General features: G+C 50.3%; 1 protein-coding gene and 1 non-coding gene across 10 annotated transcripts in view; both read right to left on the bottom strand.

Annotated features, from left to right (window-relative positions):
- Window positions 1–18,725, bottom strand: part of MTUS2 (microtubule associated scaffold protein 2) — a 566,317-nt gene that overhangs the window by 13,270 nt on the left and 534,322 nt on the right. For all 9 annotated transcript variants that reach the window (XM_042990845.1, XM_042990774.1, XM_042990765.1 and 6 more), the window contains 2 exons: window positions 9,112–9,326; window positions 1,956–2,061 (listed from right to left, as the gene is read on the bottom strand). In XM_042990845.1, coding sequence (XP_042846779.1) covers window positions 1,956–2,061; window positions 9,112–9,326 — 321 coding nt within the window. The remainder of the gene's footprint in view (window positions 1–1,955; window positions 2,062–9,111; window positions 9,327–18,725) is intronic.
- TRNAR-UCG lies at window positions 11,639–11,723 on the bottom strand. Its single transcript has one exon. It is a non-coding gene; the product is annotated as a tRNA-Arg (tRNA).

The raw sequence follows: 18,725 nt of genomic DNA, 5'->3' as shown, positions 1-18,725 counted from the left end.
ACCACCACCCTGGCCAAGTTGGATTCTTCACGCACAGTACTCATTGATTCTCCAAGCTTTCCTGGGCCATACTCTGGAAACCACCGATCTCTAGGATTTGCTTGAGCAAAGATTCAACATTAAGAAGCTCAGACAGAAGGAAGGACTAATTGGACTGGTTCCTGTCAGACAGTATGGAACAATTCTGTCCCGTGAAAAGTGTCATTCTGGTAATAATTTGCAAGTTAGGCAGAAAGAGATGTCATGTAAGAGTTATTAAGCGAATGGATTCTATTTTCCTCCAGATGGAAAGAATCTTATTAGCTGGGTGAAGCGCATCTCATTCTGGCCACACAAGCAATTTGTTTTCATGTTAGAACTGCAGTGAGGAAAGGTCTCATTGATCAGCCAGGAGCACATGCTCAGAACAGGAGAGCACTGGAGGCCAGCAATTATCATTCGGGCTGGCATGAGCTGCAATTAGGAAAGACTTTGTGGTTTCCATTGACCCAAATCTTTTAAGTAATGCTGGCGAAAGCCTCTAAGAAATCTAGTTGTTTATAGCTGAAATTTGCATTTGGGGAGGGAAAAAAGTCTGTGCTGATTTCATTGATATAAAGCCATGTGGCCTTCTGGTCTACCTGGCTCTGTCTACATGATTAGTTTTAATAGTCATTGAAAGTATCATCCTGACCATAGTAATGCATTTTTGGCTATCATTAAATACATTTACATTGCCTCCACATTTATATATAATTCAAAGGTCTTGGATATGGTGTCTAAGTGAGATTTCATCCATCACAAAAACCTACCAGGTCTATTTTTTATGAAAATACAGGAACAAAAGGCAACCCAATAGCCTTAAATAATTTTAAGGGGCGCCTGGGTGGCTCAGTCCGTTAAGCATCCCACTCTTGATTTTGGCTCAGGTCACGATCTCATGGTTCATGAGATTGGGCCCCACGTGGGGTTCCATGCTGACAGCATAGAGCCTGCTTGGGATTCTCTCTCTCCCTCTCCCCCCACCCCTCCCCCACTTGCTCTCTCTCTCTCTCTCTCCCTCTCTCCCTCAAAATAAATAAATTTTTTTAAAAATTAAAAAAAGTTTAAACTCTAGTGTTTAACTTTCAAATTCTTAAAATTTATTAACCTATGTATTACATTTCATTGTTTTTAACACACTTTTCACAGTCAGCGGACTAGGAGAAAAAAAGGGAGGGGGGTTGAAATCGAAAAAGAAGTTGTAAATATTAATGTACACGCACGTCAAAAAAAAGGTTCCTTGGCAAAGTCAAAATCCTGGCAGTGATGAGTAAATGCTGTTACTGTTGTTACGACCCACAAAAACCTCTACGTATTGGAAGATCATTCAAGTTACAAAAATGTAGAGAGAAATCCCACCGTCTGGAACTCTGTTTAGCCCACGGGGCGTACGGTGCGTGGCTATGAGGTGTGGAGACGCAGATCCACAGGGGCGCTGCTGTGGCCCTGAGCACACCACAAACGTGGGCAAGTGCACGGACCTACGGCGGCTTGCCATTTTGTGTTGAGAGGCGACGAGACAAGGTAAAGCCCAGGATTCCAGGCGTACTTGGGAATAGTGCTTCTCAAGATTCGAGACCCCATCAGAACCATCTCAGGAGCTCTGAGCCATCGCGACGGCCAGCAGCAGCACCCCAGAGCAGCCACCGAGGAGCCCCAGCTGGGACCCGGGCTGGGCGTGAGCCCCTGGGACGGCTCCCTAGGGTTCTCGTATCCAGGTGGGGCTGAGGGGGGGGGCTGCTTCTGAGGAACGAAGTGGTTACCTGGATGGATCCTGGATTTCTAGCTCTTCTTGCCACAGGAAGCGACACGGAAGACGGACCGGAAGGAAAGGAAGGGAAAATGGGAAGGGGAGTGCGAGGAGAAGGATGGCAGGAAAGGTTGGGCTCACACGACCCACCCGAAGGGCCGCACATATGGCGGCCGGTAGCTACCTTGGACCTTGTGGTGGTGGTCATCCTGCAGGATCGCGATGGCTACTGTGTGGTTATTCTCCATCTCCAGGACAGCAGCCTCGTGGCTGGCCGTGATGTCTTCTACCTGAAGGAGGCCACGGCTATGGTTACACACAGAGTGGGGGGGGGGGGGGTGGTGGCAGCAGTGTCCTTGCTGCCTGGAGGACAGAGGTGGAATCCCAACTGGAAAGGTCCGTGGCCCGAAACGCCAAGGACAGGTCATTCTGCCGAGACGACGGCTATTATCTCGGCCTTGTGCCGAGGCAGGAGAGCCAGGGTCTGGTGATGACGTGGCAGTCCCGGAATCGGGGGAGGTCACAGGGGAGTCACTGCCACAGCCCGGCTGTCCGCAGGAAGATGGCGGACGGCTGCCCGAGTCATCTCTTCACTGCCCTGGGCCTGGCTTCCGGCCCATCCCCTTCCTCCTCCCATTCCTCCCCCTTCACCAATCACTATGAGGTAACGGTGCCTAAGGAAAAGAAGAGGGTCCTCTACCGGATGCTCTGCTCTCTGTTGCCCAGTGACAGGCGGGAGCGTGAAGGCACAAGGTACGTTAAGTGAACCGACCTCTATTAACGCACCTGCTATTGGTTACTGCACTTGGCTCTCACGGCAGCATCACGAGCCAGGTGTTTTCACGCCCATTTAACAGACAAGGAGACCGAGGCTTAGGGAGGTCTGAAGTGTTTTGCCAAGGGCTCGTAAACGGCAGAGCCGGCAGTCGGCGCAGGTCCGTCCGACGCCACAGGCGAAACTCTCTCCAACACACCGTGTCGCCTCCCCCAGCAAGACCGCAGCGAATGCGTCGGGATCCTGTCACCGGCACCGAGGCAGGCCGGCAGATCTGTGCGTGCTCGCTGCACCTGCTTCCCCGTAACCGTGCCCTCCAGATTACCACCTGGGCCTCCCAGGTGCCACCCAGGCAACGCGCAGCTGCTCCGGTTTCTCCGGCTGAAGGCCCATTTCCAGAACGTAATCACAGGCGGTGCAGCTGGTTCAGGATTCTTATTTTCACCCTTCCCGATCGCTGCAACCCAGCACTCCCCACACGTTTACTGTGTTTGTTATTGGTGCGGCTGTTGCTTTAACTTCAAATACATGGCTTTCAGGAGCGATTGCAAAAAAACCCCGCCTCTCCTCCTAGTAGCACACCAGGAGAACCTTCTTCTAAATTCTTGGTCCGTGACCCACCGGTAGAAAACACCACAGGGTGTTACATCACGCATGGGCGTGTGCACCCGCGAAACCAAAGTTCCACAAAACAGCACCTTCTCTTCCTATTTGCAATAATCTGGCTTTAACATTTCTGCCTTACTTTGTGTTCCAAAATGCCAGTTGCAAACCACTAAATTCATTTCACAACCTACTGTGTCAAAACCTGGCATTTGAAAAACACTGGACCGGGAAATGGGCCCGGGTCCTAAAGCTCTTCGGTGGACCGGTGGCGAATATGTTGCTTCTAGCCAGTCATATTCAGCCACCCGCTTAGAGGGGAGTCTAGGTCCCTCATGTGTCTGCGGATAATTCACAAGCCGACCTCTGATCTGAAGGGAGGAAGGGTTCTGCACAAGAAAGGAAGCCCACTCGTGAAGTGGAGGCATTGGAGTATTTTTAGTTTTAAATGGGACCGATTCCTGTTCTGGATACGATAATCGCATAGGAGAATTTGCCTGACTTCTCTCTCCTGCGGAAAATGAAAACTTCATCCGCTGGAAAAGAAATATCTCTGGCAAAACCAACAGTGAACTCCGCTGTGTGAGGAAAGCTGCCTTATCATAGGAAAACGGACATGGTGTGCAACGATTCTCTTTTATTTACTGGCCATTCTTGGTTAAACGATATTTTCCTGAAGGCTCAGAGCTCTGAAGCCAATCAGCACAAAGGCTGATTACCACAGCGTTTAATTGTCCAATTCCTGTTTATATGAGGTTTTTATGGCATCATTGTCCAAAGCCTTTTAGTCTCTTGGAAAAATAAATCCCTGACTTTAAAAAAAAAAATGGAAATATCTTTTCTTTCTGCTTTATTACTGATGTCAGTGAAGCCCATAGCACACTGTAGAAACAAGTACCCACACATTATTTGGAGTGATGTGACCCGCTTCGGTATAAAGAAAAATCTTTCATCAGACCTTGGTATGATTCAAATGTATCGGTCTCTTCCAGAAACTGCCATGGGTCGTTTCAGGAAACAGATATGGATGGAAGGGCTGACTTCCAGAAGAGTCCCATGCATCCCTGGAGGGGGATGTGCCCTGACTGGCAATGCTACATTATGTGTGTGGCCAGATACATGGCCCTCTGGTCAGGTGGAAGGCAGGTCTTTGACTTAGTGGTGATAAAACACTGCCCCCAACATGTTAGGAACGGTGGAAGGGCATGATCTAACTGCTACGGCCCCTCAGAGGTGCTTTTACGAATGAATTAGTAAGTCCCTGACTCTGAAAGCCCATATGCAATGAGAGGAAAGCCCAGTAGGTCTTGAAAGAACCCAAGGAGAGCCATTGAGCCCAAATGTGGGCACAGTAATCCTTACTCTTCAGTAATTTAGGTTTCTGTGTGTCTTTATGGGTTTTGAAGAACACGAGGGAGGGGCTGCCCGCTTTTGGCATCCTCCCTCTTGTCATATTAATCCCCGTGACATTTCCCATGGCTGCTGGCTGCCTTCTGGAGCACGGGCTCACGGTCCCAAGGAGCCAGTAGGGGCTCTCAGCCTGAGAAGATGCGAAAACTTCTCAAGGCACGTGAGCAGGTTCAGCCCAGCTGAACCGAGGGAAACGCAAGCTCCTTTCATGCACCGGCCGCCCAGTCAGAGGCAAAAGGCGCTAAACTAGACAGCCCACGGCACACTTGGGCTGGGTGAGGCATCCTTCTTCTCCTTTTAGAACCCCGGGGTAGGGCCCCCTTGAACCGCTGCTGGACCGCCCTCCTCCCTTCTCCAGGGAGAGGGGGCTGAGGGCTGTGCCACAGGGGCGTCTGTCATCGTGTCCGTCCAACAGTCGCCGTCATGCAGAAATGCCATGTTTACTGTTCTCCAGGGCTCTCTTAATGTTCCTCCCTAGGTAACGAGGAGCCCCCTCCTTCCCTTCCCTTCCATCGCTGCCACAGTGTCCTGGGCATCGACTCAGGGCAGCCTCACGTTCACGGGTGCGCCTCTGTCCCTCTGCAGCTCAGCACGTGGGCACCTGTTCACAGAAGCCCCTATCTTCCCGGTTCCGCCACCCCCCCGGCGTGTGGGGGCTCTGGTGCTGGAAGACAGAGGGCCCCCGGGGACCTCATTCTGTCTGATTAGGGAGAGTGTACTTTCCGCTGATGGGAGCTGAATGCCTGCCGAGCAGGACCAAAGAGACATAATGCAAGATGATGGACAAAGCGGCCTCTGTACGTTCTGATTAAGCGTGGGGACGCTGAGCCTGCCAGCAAGCCTATGAGGATGATTTCTTCGGGAAAGGGCGGAAGGCATGTCCTGGACACGAGACAGAGCGGGCGGAAACTCCAAAGGGCGAGCACCACTGCTCCTCAAGGAGGGCTCTGCTCCCCCTTTGTGGAGCGCAACCCATAACGCAGGTAGGAGCCAGCGGCCCCGGACTCGAGACTTCCGGGCCGGGTCAGGGAGTAAGACAGACTGCCAAAGGGTCTTGGAGCAAGGGGGTCCAAGGTCACAAATCCGATCCCTGAACACCGGACTGTGTGGCGAAGTATCCTTGGGCGACAGCCACAGGCAGCCCAGAGAGGACGGCTGCAAGCTGGGCAAAGAAGGAACTACGTCTGGGGTGGAAAGGGGAAAAGCACGTGTGTTTACAGTGAAAATCGGTTTTGCGTGCTTCGGGAAAGCTCTGGCAAGCTGGCTTCTGTTAATGTGTAGCTGGCCACACATAACAGAATGAGAGGTGATGTTAATGAAACACCTTTCAGTCCCACGTGAAAAGTAAAAGTCGTGCCGTGTCTTGAAGTCACAGAAGAAAGCCAAGGGGTAAGGCCATGCCCTCTGCTCGTGCCCCGAAGCAGAGACCGCAGGACAGGGCCCTGCACGTCCCAGGACACGTGCGGTGCTGGGCCCCGGGAGCCTTCACAAACCACCCCGTGGCAGGACCCACTCAGCAATTCTGATTCAGTTCACGTGGGCCAAGGACGATGAGCTGTGTTTTGTCCCAAGTCGTCCCACGTGATTCCCATGTGTAGGCAGGGACAGTCTTTGCCCCTCCAGGTGACGGAAGGGCTGGATGTGTCCTACGGGAGACCCTGCGGTGAACTGAGAGGTCGGCCTGCCTTAACAGTGAGCTCCCGACCTGAGTAAAGCCTCTGAAAACCCCGCACGTCAAAGCTGACGCCGCCTCCCCCCTGCCCGCCGTGGGGCACGGGGGCACGAGGAGAAGGCAGATGGGCTAGCTTGATTTTGAAGGCTCCAGAAGCCCAGAGATGCCGCTACCTGTGGAGATAGCCCTGCCAAACGCAATCGTCCCTGATAAGGAAGACCCACAGAGCGCGGAGATTCCCGCACGGGTAACTGACGCGGGGAGTGGACCATCCAAATCTGTCGCACTCATACACTTGACTCTCGCCCTGCCCTGAACACATGAGCGTTTTTTCTGTCCGGAAATTGGAATCACTGGACTGAGGCGCGTTTCGCCTTCTTCCTCGCCGCCTGCGTTGCTCTCTGCTGGGGAAGGGCTATGCAGCAGCAGAATCGGGGACCGAATCATTCACAGATTTAAATCACCACCCATCCCCCCCCCCGCCTCCCCCAGTGGAATTTCATAGGCAGGGTTTGCTCACACAGGAAGTCTCGGGACGCTATTTCCACCATAAAGCGTTCCCTTATCTTCACAGCTGGAAGTAATCTAAATTCCTCAACACATCCTCCTACTTCTCACCCAGTATTACAGCTTCTCGGGCACTTCTGTCGGGACTTTCCTGATCTGTAACCTGAGGGAGTAAATCCACACCTCCCACATCTTGGCATCTCTCGCGGTGGCCTGCCATAATGCCTTGCGGACCGTGGCATTCGCTAAATATCCTCTGCCTAGATGAATAAATAAATGAATCACTAGCTGTTTATTCTGAAGGATCAAGGACAGAACTCAGAGCCTTCATAAGACAGAGCACTTCTTAAATACACATAGGTAGCTTACGTAACTCGTCCTCAAGTGGGAAAGTCAGGGCCTTTCTTTCTTTCCAGTAATTCCCAGCATAAAATCTCTACAAGGCTGCTATGTCCCAGCTTAGAAGCCAGGCGAGAGCACATCTCCCGGCATGTGTCTCTGCACCAGTGACACTCGAGTGAGGCCCCAGGTGGCGCCCTGCTGGTGGACGGGCCCACTAGGCTGTGGCTTGTGCTCCGTGGTTTCCATTCATCACACCCCAACACGAGCTTTTGCTCAGAGGGCTCCCTCCAAGCACCTTCTCCTGCTGGTGACCACAGATCTTCAGACCAGAAGTCTTTTAGTGGATATGGAGGAAAAGGCACCCTGCGTAAAAGTGGGAATGAGCAGCCCACACAGAGGCACAGAACTAGTTGATATCTGCACACGTTTGAGACGTGTTGAGGGGCCGGGAGATCGGTAAGGCTACAGCAGGTGCAAACGTCGACTCACGGGAGCTCTGCTCTGCAAGCTTAGGAGGAAAGACGCTGGGGCTCAGTTTCTAATCTTAGCAGCAGCAGGGTAACTCTAGCTGTAAACTATTCTGTTTCCTGATCTCAAGGTCTACAGCACCGCAAGCAGGCAGGTGTGTCCGGTTTCCACAGGCCTCTAGAAAAGGAGAATGCTAACCTGAGAAGCTGAATAAAGTGCTGTCCAAGAGGAGAGTCTAAAGGACGACAACAGTACTTATCATTACTCTGACTTGGGCCTGGTGCCTCCTGAGTTCCCAAGCCCCCGGGGACCGCCACCATCCAGGATGTTTATTTGGAAGCAGTCCGAGGAGGGCAGCCTGAATGTTCATGATCATGAACGTTCGCAATAATGGAGGGCCACTCAGCGCTCGCCCGAGGTTGAAAGAGCGCTCTTCACAAATGCCAGTTTGCTTTTGGGATGTCACAAGCAGACGACGTGAAATAACACACCCGTTAGAAGGTGGGCATTGGGGCATCAGAGCCTTGGGGACTTGGAAAGAAGAGCCAAGGATGGGGCTGTGCAGGTGCTCCCAGAAGCACAGCGGACCCCCGTCTCCTTGCATGAAAGGCAGTCCCGGGAGCGGGGAGGGGAGGGCAATGGCTGGGACGGGGGGCAGCACAACCCTGGGAATCCTCTCTAGTTGCTCCGGGATGCACTGCCCTCTCTGATAAGACGGCTGGGCTGAGGTTAACCAGCGGGATTCATGCCTTCATTCAGCAGGTGCGCGGAGGGCAGGCACGGTCAGGCAGACATCTACCGCTGCCTAAGCGGCCTGGAAGACAATTCTAATTTCGCGCTGGAGAGCACGCACTCTGGAGCCAGACCGGGTTCCACCCTGGCTTTTCTGTGACCAGCTCTGTGGCCTCTGGGTCTCGGTTTTCTCGCCCGTAAGATGGGGACGATAATGGGACCCACCTCGGAGGGCCGGTGTGAGGACTAAATGAGTTAGTAGAGGTAGAGGGTTAAGAGCAGTCCCTGGAGCCTCACGAGGGCTGGACGTGCGTCTGCTTGTGATTATCGCTGCCCTCGCGGAATACGCAGATGAGAAAGAGAAGACCCGAGGAAAATTAGTATGTTCGACAGTGATAAGCGCTGAGGGAACCCTAGAGCAAGGAGGGGACACGAAGAGTGTGTAGGTGGGGGGTGGGGGTGGGAAGGGGCTGTAATTTTAGACAAGGCAAGGCCTCACTGAGAAAGCGACTGGAGGAAAATCTGGCTGAGACGGAAAGAGGGAGCCACGGAAGGTCCAGAGGGAGACCATTCCAGGCAGAGGGCACAGCAAGTGCGCCAGCGCCCGGAGCGGGGGGGAGCCCGCCTGAGAAGAAGGGAGAGGGAGGCCAGGGCGGCCGGAGGAGAGGGAGAGAGAGGACGGCAGGACGAAACGAGGTCGGAGGGTGAACCGCGCGGGGAAGCTCACCTACGGAGCGGGACTTCTCGCGGGGGGGGCAGCGCCGGCTCCCCTCCACCTTCCACCTGCGGGTCCCAACAGCACAGCCAGAGCCCCGAGCCCGAGACACTGACCTGCTCCTGGTGCTGACACTTGATCCGCAGCAGCTGGGCGTGGTGCCCCTCCTGCAGGCGCATGGCCTCCGCCTGGAACTGCACCTGCAGCCTCTCCTCCAGGTCCTGGAGCTCCGCCTGCTGCCGCCAGCCCAGCTCGCGCACCTGCTCCTCAAACCTCCACTCCAGGTCCTCCTTCTCCTTTTGTAGTTTCTCGCACTTGGCCGCGTTGAAGGCTGGTGCGGAGGGGGGGAGAATGACATCTTTGTGACAGCTGGTTCGGGGGCACCCAAAAGGATCGACCCCGAGGGTCTTTAATACCCGCCGGGCGGATCACCGAGGTCAACGTCCGCAGAGCTCCGCGGTTTGCAAAGCGCTTCGCCTCCTACCCCGCTGGATCCTTGCCCCAAACCCTGGGGGTTGAGGTCGAACGTGAGCCCCGGGGAGCTCTGGTGACTTCCCCGAGGGCCTTCGGGGTGCGGAGACAGAGCTGCGGAGGCAAACCTGGGCTTTCCGACCGCAAGCCCCGGGTTCCCGCACTAGAGCCGGCTTCCTCTGAGGGTCCGTGGACCCGAGGCATCAAAACATTGGGCATTTGTTCAAAGTGCTAGGTGCACCCTCAAAATATTGGGCATTTTGCTAGGCGCACCCTGAGTGGATTAGAACCCCGAGGGGGAGGGGCTCAGGATGTCAACTTTTCACAAGGTCCCAGGCGACTCTCCTGCCCATCAAGGTTTGGGACCAGGGTGTACCTGGGGGCTGGAGACAGGACAGGACGGGAAGGGGGCGGTGGGGTGAGGGCAGGGGCGAGGGAGGACACGGATCCTGAAGGCTGTTCCCTCCAGGCCGCGTTGCCCGATGGGACTATCTCAAGGCAAGATCGAGGTGGGGACAGTGACGCAGTTTCACGGACACCATTCTTCTCCATCAGAGGGACTAACCGCTCAGAACCCCTCTGCATGGGCTGCCCCTGCAGCCGCTCTGGCTTAGCGTCTATGCCTCCCCCGGGCTGCAGGCAGGCGTGACTGCTTCCGTTTTAAAGACGGCTGCCTCGACTACGAACGGCTTCCAAGAAGGAGAAAACACCTGGACAACCCACCATGGTCAGTTCAAGTGGAGTCGCTAACACCCAGCTCGTGCACACAGATGCCAGGGTGCACGTGCACCCCGTGTGCCTTCCACAAAGACTGGGTGCGACCCTGCTCTCCGCTCCGCGCTGCAAGCTGGGGAAACACTGCCATTTACTTTGTAACTGAGTGAGTGGGTATGTGTGCTGGTTAACTGGGAGGGTGGGTTAGGATCAGGAATATACACCCAAGGTTGGTCACACAGCATTTGAAAACGCCCGAATCAGAAGTCCCTCCCCCCCTGACAAGGCGGCTCATTCAAGGGCTTCTTTGTCGCATTTGGCTCTTAAAAAATTATTTAATTAGCATGGAGATGTTTATTTATTTTTTTGAAACAGAGAGTGAGCACAAGTTGGGGAGGGGCAGAGAGAGAGGATCCCAAGCAGAGCCGGACGCAGGGCTTGAACTCACAAGACCACGAGATCATGACCTGAACTGGAACCGAGAGTCAGATGCTTAACCAAAGGAGCCACCCAGGTGCCCCTAGCACGGAGATGTTTCAAAACGTGTTTTCCTTGGTAAAATGAGTGGCGGTTGGCTGGAGGTCACATAGGCACATTGTCCTGTGTAAACCACGTGTAAGAATCTGGCCAGCCCCGCAGCCTAACACCGTCCCCATGGCCTTCCTGTTCTAGTGTTTTCCCACATCCCACCATCTGATGGAGGGTTCCAGTGCGCAATCTGGAGAGGCTGTCTGCGGGATTTACCAACGTGATCAGGGTATACCAAGGGTAGGTCGGTGGGTGCCATCGTGTAAGCTGTCTTAGAGAATTTAAAAGCAATAACCGAATCAACTTTGAAAGCCTTCTCCTTTTTGTCACCTTATACCAGCAATTCTGAAGAATGCCTGTGAAAAATAATCCTCCTCAAAAAAGTCTTTTGTTGGCCTAAGTTCTAAACAATTGCTACAATTACTGTGGAGGTTTGTTTTTTTTTTTTTTTTTTCATTTTGTTTTGAACGTTTATTTATTTTTGAGAGACAGAGAGGGACACAGCATGAGCAGGGGAGGGGCAGAGAGAGAGGGAGACACAGAATGGGAAGCAGGCTCCAGGCTCCGAGCTGTCAGCACAGAGCCTGACGTGGGGCTCAAACTCACGAACCGTGAGATCATGACCTGGGCTGAAGTCGGACGCTTAACTAACTGAGCCACTCAGGTGCCTCACTGTTGAGGTTTTTAAAAATAGTTTTTGTATTTAAAAAAAAATTACAGACAAAACTTGGCTGTACAGTACAAGTTATTATACATTATTATATAAATGACTTTTTCCTGCTGAACCATTTGAAGTTTATTTTAAAGTTTTAAAAAATATTTTATTTATTTTTGAGAGAGAGAGAGGGAGAGAGAGAATGAGTGGGGGAGGGGCAGAGAGAGAGAGAGGGAGACACAGAATCCAAAGCAGGCTCCAAGCTGCCAGCACAGAGCCTGAGGCGGGGCTTGAACCCACAAACCCTGAGATCATGACCTGAGCCGAAGTCAGACGCTCAACCGACTGAGCCACCCAGGCGCCCCTTCCTGCTGAACCATTTGAAAGTAAGACACTGACCTGCTGTCACCAACCCTGAATTCCTTAATGTATATTTCCTACAAACAGGATATTCTCCTCCATAACCACAATAGAATCACTAAAATCGGGACATCAACACAGATCTGATAGTGTTATCCAATGCTCAGACCCATTTAAATTTCACCAACTGTCCCACTAATAACCCTTTCCAGAAAAAAAGGATCTGGGTGTAAAACACGAGTTACATTTAGCTGTATGGTCTCCTTACTCTCCTTCCGTCTGGGGAACTCCTTGGTCTGTTCTGGTCTTTCAGGACCTTGACACTTTTAAAGACGAAAGGCCACTTCTTTTGTAGAATGTCTCTCCATCTGGTTTGTCTGAGGATTTCTCACTACTAGATTTGGGTCACGCGTGTTTGGCAGAAATAGCACAGAAGTGGCACTGTGTTCTTCGCGAATATTAATAATGTGGATCATCTTTAAAACGAAATTTCTTTTTAAAGTGTTTACGTAGTGAGTCAGGGAAAGAATGCTTATTACTGATTATCGCAAGGTTACGTTGCAAGTGATTCTACAGGAGGCCGTACTCCAAATGGCCCATCTAGAGTGTCAAATATGCTAGCGATGCCCCTGAGTATTGTTGTCACATCTGCTGTGAGTATATCTTTTAGGTGAGGTTTACCTAAGGGACAGATTGCTGGGGGTGCACTGGGCTGACCACCGGGTAGGAAGATGGCCTTTGACTGCTTGCTGATAAATACGAGAATGAATGAATAGTAGACTCAGTGCGAGGCTTTCTGGTGCCTGGCAGTGAGGTTGTGGTGGAAAAAGGTCGAGGGTTCACTGGAGGCGACGGTCCCTGAATGTGACAGTAACTAACAGCCACAGGGGCTCAGCAACAGTGGGACAATGCCTGCGCCCACAAGGTCTGGCTCCCTGGCTTTAGCAAAGCTCTAGCTTTTCCCAAAGACCCTCCAGCCAGGGAAAAGTTGTTAGGGGTCTCACCGGGGACTGTAGCTGGTGAAAAAAGCTATCAGGATCCACAGGCTAGGTAAGAGGTGCGTATATAACGACAGGTTTACCCGGGGTGACTGGATTTTAATAGCACAGGACGAAGACCATGGAATGTGCATTTAATAAGAGTTAGTAGCTGGTAGATTGAGACAAAGTCAAACTGAGGCAAGCAGAGGGGCAATAATTTTACCTAACGCCCGGGGAGCCCCCCAGTAATGAGCCCCAGGGTGGGTGTCCGGGTGCACGAGGCCCCTCTGGAGGCTTCTCTTGTTTCTGTAATTTGGATGAACTGACTTCACGGTGGTCTTTGCCCCAGGTACCACGCACCCGTGGATGAGGTCAAATGAGGCAATGACCATACGCTGCTTGTATTTAAAGTAGGTCTACAGAGCAGGGCACACGTAGGTGATCCAAATGACCAAAAAAAATATATAAATAGATGGCCAGCACCATTCAGGATTAAATACGTGCACACCAAAGTAAAATGCAATTTTTCATCTATGAGGCTGAGAAAGGTGAAATATTTTGATAACACAGGATGGGTATGAGAAAAATGGCACCCAAAGGACCATTCGTGGGAATATAATCGATTAGCCGTTTTGGAGGGCGAACATAGCTTTCAGCTTTACATGAGAGGGACAGGAGCATTCAGGGGTGACAGCTAAAGAACACGGCATTTCTTTTTGGGGTGATAAAAGTGTTCTAAATAGACCGTGGTGACAGGTGCACAACTCTGTACCAAAACCACTGAATTATACACTTTACATGCTGAACTGTGTGGTATGAAAATTATATCTTGATAAAGTTTTTACAAAAAAAGGGAAAAAATTAAAATATAACATGGGGTGCCTGTGTTGCTCGGTCCATTAAGCATCCAACTCTTGGTTTTGGCTCAGGTCATGATCTCACAGTTCCTGGGTTCAAGCCCCGCGTCGGGCTCTGTGCTGACAGTGCAGAGTCCGCTTGGGATTCTCTCTCTCTCTCTGCCCCTCCCCTGTCTCTCTCAAAAAAAAAAAAAAAAAAATATATATATATATATATAATATATATGTATATATATATTATGGCAGGGAAAACACCTTAGAGGATAAATGTAGATGTCTTTATAGAAGGAAAGGTCATACTCTGATTTGAACACTCTTTATAACAATAATGAGGATATATGCTGGCAAAATAAAATGAAAATGAAAACCCCACCACTATGCTGTCCTATACACACATACACACATACCCGGATACATGTGGAATATAATAGAACTTCACCATTTTCACCACTTCTTAACTAGAGATAGATTGAGCATATAAAACTTAAATGAAAATAATAAGAAATGCTAATCATGTATTTTGGCCTTGATAAAGTACTACTTTCTTTGAGAAAAAGTTTATATATTATATAGTCATATCAGTATCATTAATTCCAGAAAATCAAGGCAGTAAGTTGACTCTACAGATTGTGTTGACGGAATGAAACAGATCAAAAAGAAAAGAAATAAATAAAAGGAGGGGTGCCTGAGTGGGTCCCTCGGTTAAATGTCCGGCTTTGGCTGAGGTCATGATCTCACAGTTCATGAGTTTGAGCCCCGCTCTGGGCTCCATGCTGGCACTGCAGAGCTGGCTTGGGATTCTCTCCCTCTTCCTTTCTCTCTGTGCCTCCCCCACTCGCACTTTCTCTCTCTCTCAAAAGAAATACACTTAAAAAAAATTTTTTTTCCCCGCACTTAAAAATTTTTTAAAAAGAAACAGAAGCCCCTTAGTTACGCTGGAAAAAAGAAATTAAATAGAGCACGTCTTTGAACCCAACAATTTCACAAGTGCAGAAAAGAAGTTGATCAAGGAAGATTTCCACCACGTGATTTGCCTTAGGAGGAAGTGTGGGCTAGTTAGATAAGTGATAAATCCGATACGCATGAACAGTGGGGTATAGGTAACCAGCAAAAAGATAAGGTAAATCGTTTTGTGCCATTACGGAAGGATATCTGCAAAGTGTTGTTAAACAAACAAACAAAGGCAAGATGCAGAAATAATGTGAGAGTGTAATCCTACTTGTAATGAAACTGTATCTATATTTCCACCTCTCTTCCCTCGGGAGGTTGTGTGCTTAATCATAGGACTCACTGTCCAATATGCATTTAATAAACAGCTTTATGATGTGTTTGCGTGTTTTTTTTTTAAATGTTTATTTATTTTTGACAGAGAGAGAGACAGAGCATGAGCGGGGGAGGAGCAAGAGAGAGAGGAAGACACAGATTTGGAAGCAGACTCCAGGCTCCGAGCTGTCAGCACAGAGCCCGACGCGGGGCTCGAACTCACACACCGCGAGATCATGACCTGAGCCGAAGTCGGAAGCTCAACCGACTGAGCCACCCAGGCGCCCCTGTGTTTGCATGTTTTAAGAGTTAAAAAAATGTTGAAAAAATTACTATCATAATTAACGAAAAGACGGGGTTTGAAAAGGTTATGGTATCCAGCGGTCAGAACTGACAAGACTCTGATCTTACTTGCTATTTCATTTATATTAGTGACAGGATGATTCACGGGCCTGGCAATCTGCCTGGGGGCTCAGAAACGATTGTGTTCATCCCAGGGCTGTCCCTGACCTGCACTGTTGCCTTAAATAAATGAGCTGTAAAGGCCTCGGTTTTGCTGTCTATAAAGTGGCAAGGTAATTTTTTTTTTCACAGCTCCAATCCCCAAATTCCTGGTTGTTATCACATACAAGAGGTGAGACTTCTGTTCTTTCCATGCCTCCATGTTGTAAGGCCCAGGCCTGCAGAAGATAATTTACTCGGAGGAACAGCTGGGGCCCCAAGGGGGACAGCCCCAATAATGGAGTCTCTAAAGAAATAAATAGCCTCTCTCTTCTGGTAAATCTTCAAAAATGTACCTATTCGGGCATTCTGCAGACAGATGAATGCCGGCTAATTTAGCAGCCTTAGACAACATCTGGAGTCTCACTCTCCTTCCTTCCTTCTTTCTTACTATTCGTGTGGAAGCAGTTGGTACTTTATAGCGAGACGCAAACACCGTAATAATCAATCCATAGAACCTAGGAGGATAAGAAAATAATTTCAAAAATATCAGGATTTTGGTTGGCCAAGAAAATGTAACGCTTGTAATTCATGAAGCAATAGTTTGAAAGCAAAAGCAGGATTAGAGTCTGTTGTGCAACTTTAAATAATTGAACATATGTATGTAAGAATATATATAGTGGTGTGTACGTATATACTATATTATTAAAGCTGAATTTAGCACATCCTGAGACATACATAATACACAGATACCCATCTATCAACCTATGAGCGTAACACATGAAGATATAGTGATCTCCGGGACACTGGCAGAGTAAAATTGCCGTGGAACCATTTGTAAAACGAGCATCATCTTTACCACAGTTCATAAATCCACCGAGAGGGGAAAAACTCAGTGAGGAAGATCAGTTTTTATTTTTATTTTTTTGCGAGAGAGAGAGAGAGAGCGCGAGAGCGCTCGTGCACGTGTGAGTGGGGAGGGGCAGAGAGGGAGAGAGAAAATCTTAAGCAGTCTCCACGTCCAACGTGGCGCTCAACGTGGGGCTCGATCCCATGACTGTGAGATCATGACCTGAGCGGAAATCAAGAGTCAGACGCTTAACCGACTGAGCCACGCGGCCTCCCCAAGATCAATTTTCTTTAAATAATTGCCCCGAACGTCATTGGACTCGTTACAACTTTTACTGGTTTGCCAAAGAGGGAGCAAACGTGTAGTTACGGCACTGGCTCTGTAGATCATGAGAAAAGCTTAAGGGAAAATAGGATACTGCCTTTTGCATCATAAGGAGTGCTTTCGTTAGAACAATTTGTAAAATCATCTAAATATACAGAGGCAATGCTCTATGTAAATAAGTGCTCCTATTATAATAGTCACCGAATTCATATGTTGAAGTGTTAACCCCCCAGGACCTCAGGATGTGGCCATGTTTGGAGACAGGATATTTACAGAGGTAATTCGGTTACAACGATGTCATTAGGGCTGGCGCTAATCTAATATGACTGGTGTCTTCATAGGACACAGACGCCTATGGAAAGAAGATGGTGTGACAGGGGAAGCCAAGAGGGCAGGGGCCTCAGAAGGAACCGACTCTGCCAACACCTTGATCTTGGCCTGCTAGCCCCCACAGCTGTGAGAAAATTGATCTCGGTTGTTTGAGCCACTCAGCCTACAGGCCTTGGTCACTGCCTAGGAAACTAACCTAGTCACTATCGTTACGTATAGATGGAGGGAGATCCCACAGTTACACAGAAGGTGGGGAATAATTAAACGGACATAATAACTTCCAAGGAAAAAACTGAAAAATTGCCCGTCCTCTCGCTACACAGAAAAGATGAAATTTTCAACTGCATGATCGCTTCATAGCTGTTGCCCTGGTGTGGATTCTTCGTTTTCTGTTAGGCGCTTTCCTTGTCTTTGTGCTCAACATTTTTATGGCAACCTCAGATTCTCATGTTGATGTACCATAATTTACACGCCCTTATTGCTGGAAATTTGGTTCACGTCACCCGTACACTATTTTGATTTTTTCACCGGGATAAATCCCCAGGAGGGCAGTTACAGGGGGTTAAAGTTTATGAGCATCGTTAGGCTAGGAAGTTTTTGGTTTTTGTTGTTGTTGGTTTTTAATGGCAGTGATTCTGTAACAAACCAGTGCCCGCCAGGGGGAGCTATAATGCCTGAAAAATGCCCTTCGGTGGCAACTGCCTTTGTCCACACTTGTCAGATCACCGTGACAAGCAGGAGGCAAACAGGGTCCGTCCACAAACATGGTGCCTCGGATTTGGCCACACTGTCCTCCACAGCCCTGCCCTCGGTTTCTCTCTAAGATCTTCCTTTTGATGAAAATGTCATGGAGAAAGAAAAGGCGGGACTGGAAACGGAACGTGAAGGGTTCAGGTACTGAGTAGAAATGAGAGAGGAGACAAGGGAGAGAGTCCTGGGTCCCCTGTCATCTCTGCAGGTCCGGCAGCATCTCCAGGGCCTGGGGACAAAATGGGCATTTGTGCAGTTACGGAGTGCCTCCTAGGTGCCAAGCACCTGATGCACCTGCCCCACCTGGGTAGGTTCTGGTAGGAGCCTGATCTCCATTCGCAAGGGACCAGGCGGGGGCTGAGAAAGGTCAAGGACCGGATCCAAGGCCACCGTGTGAGTGGGCCAGGCCACACAGAGCAGGCGCTGGAGCCCTGGCCGGTGCCTCCCCATTCCCACTGTCCCTCTGGAGGGGGCCTCCCCGGGGGGCCAGGGTTGTAAGATCTGGGCTGTAAGGCAAGCCCCTGGCATTGCACCCTTCAAGCACTCACTGTTTTGAATTGCAGTACATCTCTTGACCTGTCTGTGTCCCTCACCCGTGGGACAGAATCCTGTCCACAGGCAGACCCACAGTCAAGAGGCAGTAACGGAACTTATCGAGCACCCGCCGTTTGCCACACCCAGAAGTAGGCACACTGTGGACAAGACACACTGTCATGGGGGGCAAACAAATGAGCAAGACTTTTACATAGAACTTTAGAGAGCTAAAGCTTTCTTCCAATAGCTGCAGAGAAGTGGAAGAAGGGCCATGCTGGCAAAGGACCAGGGAAAGGGCAGGTTAGTTTGAGCTGCGATGGACAAGGGAGGTCCCTTTAGGAAGACAGCACCCGAACAGCAGTGAATGATGAGAAAGAGGCAGTGCATAGAGAGCCGGAGGGAGGGAGTCTCATGCAGAAGGCACCGCCAGTGCAAAGGTCCTGAGCCTGGACCCTTTCGGAGCACAGAAGGAACAGAAAGACTGCCACAGGGTTCGAGTGTCTGTGACGGAGAGCATGGGGGAAGGTGAAGTTCAAGAGACAGACGGGGTCAGCTCACTTAGGGCCCACGGTCCCGGGGGAGGAGTTAGGGTTCTACTCTGGTACAGGGGGATGTCCAGATAGTACCAAACAGGGGATAACAAGAGCGAAGTAAGCTTTTGCAAGATCCCTCT

Source organism: Panthera tigris, chromosome A1 (genome assembly GCF_018350195.1).
Source record: "Panthera tigris isolate Pti1 chromosome A1, P.tigris_Pti1_mat1.1, whole genome shotgun sequence".
Taxonomy (NCBI): Eukaryota; Metazoa; Chordata; class Mammalia; order Carnivora; family Felidae; genus Panthera; species Panthera tigris.
The sequence above is the reverse complement of the archived record's forward strand: the minus strand, read 5'-3'. Positions and strand labels throughout refer to the sequence as shown.